Here is an 8,522-nt window from a genome sequence, read left to right as displayed (position 1 = left end):
ATTATCCCATAAAGTACCCTATCTTTCTCCTTTACTGCAGGTAACCAAGAGGACTTTCTCCTTCACTGCAGGTAACCATCAACTGACAATTCCTGACTGTAGCTTACACCACTGCCATGATCTTAAACAGAAGCAAAGCATTAGCTCTCATACAACCAACAGAAGCAATGAGGTCTTCAGTTTCTTCCTTTATACCTGGACTCCAAACTTACATCATCAGCAAGAGATCTTTAATCCTGAAAAGATCCACAAACTCTTTACAAATGAGAGGCACCTTGACAGGACATCTAACCCCACCACTGGGGGTATAAATTGGTCCTTGCACACCTAAACAGTAAACACTGAAGAATCAGCATAGCTTTCTGTTAGGGATGGGAGGGAAATCAAATGGCTACCTACTTGTGCAGGAGAAGGAGTAGGCCCAGGAAGGATGCTGCGTACAGAAAGGAACCAAGATATCCCAGAGGGTGGAAAACAACACATATCTAATACTGATCAAAAAGCACCACTGCTAGGGGTTAGGGCAGGGTTTGGGAGCCTATACATGTGCAGCAAGGTAATTACAGCGTGTCCGAGCAGACTCGATTAATCAAGTCTGCTGGAGCGTGGTAATTACTGTGCTCCAGCAGACTCCAGCGTCACGTGTATCAGCGTCCCCATGCTGAAAAATGGCAACGGGGCACTTTAACTAAAGCTCATTCAACAAGCTTTAGTTAAAATGCCCCCACCCTCACCCCTTTAGTTAACGTGCCCCCACCCCACATGCTGATATATGTGACACCCTGGGAACTTTAATTACAGCAGCTCTTGGAGCCGCTCTAATTAAAGTGCCCAGGCATGTCTATAAATGACCGAAGTGCCTTAATACCACTGCAGGGCAAATTTAAGGCTGGCTGAAATCACCTCTTAACTGGGGCTTTGCCCAAGAAGACCCAGTTCCTAGATACTGTGCTGACTAGATATGCAGGGAGAGAGACATGGGCTGCAGCATCTAGGGCAGGGTGACAATGAATTAGAGATCAAGTTTCATTATTTACCATGGAGTTCTTGGCTTAAATTGAGATGCCTTTCTTTAGTTTGTCATGAATGTCACTGCTTTGCTGTATGACAAGATATTCCAGGAGGACAAATAATTTGCTTGCCTTGTCCTTTGCCTCTGGGAAGTGAAACCTCTTTATTTTGCTTTGGTAATGACTAGAACTCTGCAGAATTTGTCTGATCTTTTTCAAAGGCTAATACAAGCCGGAGATGGGCATGGCTATGTCAGCTTTCAGTATCTTACCAGTCATTAATACCAGGAACATAGCAAATAAAAACAGATGATGCGGAGGGAAGAGATTTCCTTCATTAAATGTACTAGTTTTATACATCAAACATGAAGTGTGGATATGCTCTGAAGCACAACTGCATCTAGCTCCCTGCTTTTTGTTTGTTTCCAGATTAAGTTGGGCTTGTTTACAAGGTAAAAACTGATTTTCCATTCTTCTTCTTCTTCTTTTTTTTTTTTTAAGAAAGGAATTGCAGACAACTGCAAAGTCAACTTGGGGCTTGAAAATCCAGCGGGGCTCTCACTGCGGCACTCCCAGCACTCTGCTAGTGGTAAAACCCAGATATGGTCTGAATGAGAAGCTGTGATCTGCACACACGGGGAGCTTGGGGGTAATCTTGGTCAGGATCTGAACCTGAGAGTTGAGTCCCACCTTCTTTCATAAGCTTATTAGGGTTAAAAGGGCAAGGCTATGGTTCAGAGACAAATGGCAGCTGACTCACAGGGGTGTGGAGTATTCATATCTCCATCGGCTTTACTTGGCATTCTAGGTTCTTTGAAAATCAAGCAGGTTTGGGGATGAGGTGAGCTGCTTTATCCTCAATTGTACAGATCGCAGTATTCCCCTTGGGGTGCACAAAGGCACCAGTCCAACACCCACAGAGCTCAGTGGACTTAGCACTCAATGGACAACTCTCCTGGACTTCAAGGGGAGCTTGGCCAGGCACCACTGGAGCAATATCTGTGCTCTCCCAAGTGTTATCACTGACAGTCCAAATAATGCTTTCCTACTGAAGCAGTACATTTTCTGGGGTTCTCACAAGAGGGGAGAGGGATGTGTTTAATGGGTCCCAGATGGGTAAGGGGGAGAGCTGTGACTACACAGAGATCTCTAAGGAAGATAGCAGTGAACGATTTTCAGCCCTAGCAACAAGCTGGCATCGGTTACTTCTTTAGGCCTATTCCCATGAGTAAAAGAGTTAGACATCTAGAACATAGCATAGACTTGACACTGCAAGGAGGTCTACAGCAGTTGCCTCTGTGGGCCCCAATGTCCATATCCAAGGACAAGCCTTTGGTATATCACACTGAGCAAAACACATGAGCTGGATTTAAAATAAGAAGTGCAGAAACACCACTGTGAACTGGATACTTCACTGGGACAAACTGCAAGGAAAGTATGAAAACTTGTTCAGGATCTTGTGGGCATGCCTCCACCTGTTTGCCATTCCAGACAGGCACAGTCAATGTTGCCATTTGCTCAGACAATCAGGATAGAGGTATTGGGCATATTTGCTAAGATGGGCCTGAGCTGGTTTCCCAACCTCCCCAACTATAGGGGACTGCTTACATCCAAGCTCCTAGCTCAGGTCCTTTCAACTATACCCATACATGAAGGTAAGAGATGTTATTAGGAAAAAAATCTCCATATCAGAGCCTCTTACACAGTAGCTGCTGCTTTTCAATACCCTTGGGGCTCCAATGGCATGGCTTCAGATGCTCTTCTAAGAGACTGCAGTAACACTTTTATACCGCAACATTAATATGCTGCTCTCTCTCAGAAGAATTCCTATGGAATAAGATAATACATCCAAGAGGATACCAGGAGAATTCAGCTGTGTTTCATATTATTACAGTGACTATTAAAGAGATTCAATCATGCTTTACTTCTTATTGCAAAAGTGTTGCAGAGTGCTGCTCTGTGTGTGTGTGTATACACACACACACATTTTAGTGCAGAAACTGCAGGGCTGTTTAAAGAAGCTGCCTCTGAAATCTATTAACTCAGACTGCACCTCCGGATCTCATTCCTCAGATATTTAATACTCTCTTTGGTTCAAGAAGCAGCTATTATCACTCTCTTCTTAAGTCTAAGCTTAAAGGTGAACTGAAAAGCTTTTAAAATAAATCAGTCAAGCTAGTCTCAAACCTAAAATTGTTCAGGGCAAGATTTGGATACCCTTATTCACGGTGAGATCTGAGCAGTACCTTTCTCTTCATTATCCATGCACAGTGTCTACAAGTGTTGATATCCTCCAGAATGTATCATCTTACTCCTTAGGAAATCTGCTGGGATAGAGTGGCGTACTGATGTTTCACTGTAAAATCACTGCTGCTGTGCCCATGGGACTGCTGGTAGAGTAAGCCGTTGTTCAAGGTGAGTATGGGTGGCAGATCCTAGCCCTGATGGAATAGTATATGGAAGCAGTCCAAAACCCATTGTGTATCTTAAATAATACAAGTTGGTAGCAAAAACTGCAAACACCTTGATGTAAGGAAAGTACAATCAAAAAGCGTCTTCTTCCCTGGCTTACCTGCTACGCCCTGAGTTAGAATTCTGAATTCAACTTGTGAGAGCCGAGGGCACGACATGAATCAGCCAAAGGAAATACTGCGCTTAAAGGGACTGAGCAAAGCCCATGTGGGTCAACTGGGAGACTCCTATTAACTCCCCAGGCATTTAGATGAGATGTCTAGAGCTTGTGGCATGTCCTCTGCTTCCCTGATCATGGAGGAAGGTGTTGTGCTTTTGATAAGCCAGCATTTTTCAGGCCTTTCACCAGTAATGAAAGATTCCCAGGGACTTCAACAGAAGTTAGGCTGGGTTCCCGTGGTCAGAAGTCTCACTAGCTGGGGAGGAAAATGTGATTCCTTTTCTTATCCAAGGTGGCATATCAGACTGTGGGATTCTTCACCCCTCCCTATGAAAGAAAACAGGCAGCCCTGGAGAAGGCCAATGGACCAAGCAAGCAAATCATTAGCTAACAGGGAAGAAACAAGTAGCCAAATCCCAGGATGCCATGTGAGAACTGAGGGGTTTCCACCTGACATCACATGGAGTACAATCTTCTTCCTCCCACAGCCACACTGGTTAGGATGCACACATGTTAAACTCCATTGCACGTACCCTTTGTGCAACTCAAACTGGCTGTGTCTGCACGAGACGCTGACCGCGCAGTAACCGGCATGACTGTGTAGTACTAGCATCCCTGCATGGCTTTTTGGTGACACTGACTGCAGTAGCTTGTCACTCATCATGCTTCATGCCACGTGATGCTACTGCGCAGTAAAAATGAGCTACTGAGCAGCCAGCGTCTCATGTAGATGCAGCCACTGGGTCTGGTTCTGATGCCTCTACCCAGGTTTTCACGTACAGACCAGCTGGATTGCAACTTACTCAGCGGGTTGTCCTTTGGGCCTTCAGGTCTGGGGCGCAGTCTGGCTGACTGAGCTGAGCAGCAATTTCACACGCAGAATAAGTGCAAAACATATGAGTGAGACAGGTCTACATGTGATGGATTGGACAAAGTCATCTAATGGGGTCCAAGGCAAGGCTTTGAGAAATTCAAGCCTTGCCTTTATGACCTCTCCCCAACAGTCATCCCTTTCAATATGTGTGGGAGGGAAAATCTGCAGGCAAAGGCATAACATTTTCCCTTTAATTCAGCCACGAGGAAACATGCACTGGTCCAGTCCGGCCAAATGTATTTTAATGGGAGATTAAGCCAGGAGACAGCATAGAGGTTCAGCTGGGGTTTTTAGCCCCCTTCTGTTTTCCTCCCTCAGAGTCCATAGACAGGGCTGCTGCACAATGTGCTACAAAGCTCCTCTCCTCAAATTATCATGAAAGCATTTATCCCCCATGGTTCGGCAGTACAATAAAGGAGTAATTTCACAAGCGGCTGACATGTTAATAACAACTACGGAGAAGGAACTGGTTGTGGGGGGTGAGGGATTGTTTCTCACTCAGTGCTGTGATTTCCTCCATTAGCACAATCAAAGTGGCAGGGAAGGCAGGTGCCGTTCCCCTTGGAGGACCTTCTGTATCAAAGGAACATGTCTGAGAAAGGTCTTGGGTTTCCAGTTCCACCAAGTGACAGGCTCTGACAGGGTTTCAGCCTCCAAAAGGGTTGCATGGAGGGAGCTGGTAAATACTTACCCCTTAATGGGCAAATAAACATTCAGTTCACTTTTAAGTACAGAGGGGAAGGGAAAAGAAATGATTGCACCTACCTAGTAGACGGAGAAGCAGGAAGAGCACCCCCAAAGCATAGGATTTCAGTTCAGGGCTCACGGTTCTGTATGGAGGAGAAAGGTAGGTAATGAAAGTGATTCTTATCACACTGCTTTAATTAACACACCCCAGAGCTATGCTTTGCTGTCAATCAGGATGCCACTGTCACCTCTTCAGAAAATCATTATAGTGGTTTTTTTTTTTTTCCTTTTTGCTCTGACTGCCTACAGCCTGAAAAGTAATTGCAACTGCAGCTGTGTGATAGGTTCAGGAATTTAGCTGCACTGTTAATAACAGCTGCTAATCTTGTCATTGAAAAGGGGGAAATGCAAATCCCATCCCAGCAAATCATCATCTGCAGAATCACAGCATTGCTTCGGAGGCTCTGGACACAGTGAATTGGCAGGTTAGAAGCCAACAACAAGCCTTGCATTATAACTTCACAGGGGAACGTGAATGAAAGAGCAGGGAGGACAAAAGACCAGAGACCAAGGCAGATTATTAAATCAACCAGGCCAGCAAGGGTTGATACACTGACCTGCCTACGTGGGATATGGTGTGTGAAGGCGAGACTACTTTTGGGACTGGTTTTAAATTCGGAAGGAAATGGCCCAGGTTAATCACATCCTTTACTTGGAATGAAACCTGCTCTATCTAATGGGTAGTGTAACTTCACTAATTCACTCCTCATTTGTTTAATTCGCATGACGTTGCAGCCTGAAGCCATTCAATGGCGTAGGCCTACTAAACTAATTGAATGTCACACGGGATTAATCTGGTTATAAGCACATACTCTCTTATATGGTGTTTATGTTTTTTGGCACATAAAAGGCTTAGGAAAGCAGGGCAGGGATGTCAGATAAAAGGCCCCACCAGAAAGAGAAACTTAAGGGTGTGGACACGTGAGCAAAACTGCACGAGGTCAATAAGGCTATGAATTTATGATTGTCAGCTACTTTGCAGTAACTGGTCCTGTATATGCTCTTGCCCCTCGGCCATTGTATGTGGCAAGACATTTTGCATTTTCCCTAGGGTAAGAATGTACACACTAGAAATGGGTCTGGAATAGCTAACACTACATTTCACACTCTAGTTTTCCTAGTGGTTATTCGTTTATGTGACCATACCCTGAAAAATATGCCCTACACCCACACTCTTCTATTAACATTTTCCAAAGTTTATAAATATATTACTCAAGTCACCTGTGCTCACAGTGGGACCTCTATGTATATGTATGATGGGAGGGAATTAGACAGCATTGAATCCATTGCTACTTCTGACAGCTGTCAAAGGTAAGAGAGGACTCTTTTGATCATCGGGTCTGATCCTCCTGAATATCACAGGCTGTATACTATCAACTCCATAATTTCTGCATCAAGACTATAACATTTTGGCTGAACAACAGCACTGCTTTTTAAGGGACATAGAGCCTTGATTTCAAGACTTGCAATGATGGAGAATCTATCCCCTCTCCTTAGAAATGGACTCCAATAGTTAAAGGCTTGAGAGGGGGGAAAGATGGGAAGCGGGGGACCATCAAACTTCACGGTACTCAGTTTCCTTACTTTTTTTTCCCAAAGAGCTGGTGAAAATTTTTCATTTGGAACATCTGATCTTACAAGGTCTTATACGGTCTCTTCCAGGCCTAATGTCTATGAAATCTAGCCAAATGACTTTCTAAAAATACTTTTAATATATTTTTCAGTAAAAAAGCCTGAAGCTTCATTTTTTCCATTGATTTTTTTTTTAAGAATGATTTTTTTCACCCTGTGAAACCCAGGAAAATGCTACCCCCCAGCTCTGATACTCACCCCTTTCCTCTGACTGCTCTTATATACAGTACTTAAAGCCTGCAGCAGCTCCCACTGAAGTCAATGTGAATTTTGCAACAGAAATAAATAAGTAGCCAATTAGGCTTTCAGTGCATTAACTCTTAAGGGCACAAACTGGTCTTAATTTCTGTCTGGGTGGCACTGACACCTCTTTGGAGAACTGATAAATAATAACAATAATGCCAGAGGGCCTTGGACAAACAACTGAGATTTCCTTTATTTATAGCGTTCAAAGCCTTATTAAAATGTCTTTGAGTGACATGATCTTCTCCCTCCTTTGTAGCCTTGTCTCCCACAATCTCCTTCGTTATCACTCAAAAGCAATGTAAGTGGCTCCAGGCTGTGTCTAAAACGTTAATCCCTTAGATTGCACCGTGGCCATTCAAACCAGACTTCAGTGCATGTACAAAGTCAGGTGTCCAAGTGTGGCTGTCTGAGTCTGCCTGTTTCTAGGCCAAAGGAAAATACCTCTTTTCCTCAGCTGCAAAACTAATCAACTCTCAGAAAGACACGGCTTTGTTTTAACTTGCCCAAATAGGTAGAGAGTTCAAATCTCAAAGCCAGAAGCATCTCACACATATATGTATGGTGAGATTGGTTTCTGGACCTTGTTACTTAGAAACTGCAGCATACCCAGAACATCAGGCGAGACGTGGAAAGCTGCAGATTGTCTGAACATTTGTTATCAAAACTGGCAGTTCTGGCAGGAATATAGTTATGACTTTCTGTGTGTGAATTGTCTATCTGAAAGGCCTGTGAAATTGAAGTTTTTTAACATCTTTTTTTTCTCTTGTGTTCTCTTTCTTGCCTGGCCACTGGTCTGTCTCGCTTGAAGATGCACCTTAAGATGACTTCATTCAGAGTCCTACAAGTGCTGGTAATTTCCCTGAACAAAGAACCCTTCAAGCCTCAAATTACATTTGCCACAATATTTATCACTGGAAACTTGATTTCCTTTTAGCTACCATAGATGCAAAGAGAGAAATGAACTAGGAGGTAGAATATCTCAGTTTAGACCCTGCAGGAAAACATGGCCTCATATGGCTGATCTGTCTGAGACCCACTCAAGACTGTTTCTAACAGATCTTATTGATTGAATTTTATTGGAATTTTCTAGGCTGCAGACTGGATCTGCCTATTTTGCCTCAGGTATTATAGGCTGTGAGTGATGACCTGGACAGACCCCATAACTCCAAATAAAAGGGAGGTTTCAATGCGTATGTGTATGAGAGTGCATTTGTTCTGCATGTGAATATATGTTTGCAGTCACAGATGTTCCATACAATGCACTAAACGTAACTAAAAAATTGCTTTTGTTGCTGTTGACATATTGGGCCAAATCCAGCAGGGACCTAAACACCTCTCATTGTCCCTAACATTTTAACTTCTGCTGATGTACATGTTGACC

The 8,522-nt window shown here is 43.7% G+C and overlaps 1 protein-coding gene across 1 annotated transcript in view; it reads right to left on the bottom strand.

The window, feature by feature from the left end:
- SLCO3A1 (solute carrier organic anion transporter family member 3A1) overlaps positions 1-8,522 on the bottom strand; it is a 210,432-nt gene that overhangs the window by 1,895 nt on the left and 200,015 nt on the right. Inside the window, exon 9 of the mRNA XM_019533182.1 lies at positions 5,282-5,346. Within this exon, the coding sequence (XP_019388727.1) occupies positions 5,282-5,346 (65 nt within the window). The remainder of the gene's footprint in view (positions 1-5,281; positions 5,347-8,522) is intronic.

Source organism: Crocodylus porosus, unplaced genomic scaffold (genome assembly GCF_001723895.1).
Source record: "Crocodylus porosus isolate Cpor-Errol unplaced genomic scaffold, CroPor_comp1, whole genome shotgun sequence".
NCBI classification, from domain to species: Eukaryota; Metazoa; Chordata; order Crocodylia; family Crocodylidae; genus Crocodylus; species Crocodylus porosus.
This window is presented reverse-complemented; position numbering and strand designations above follow the sequence as displayed.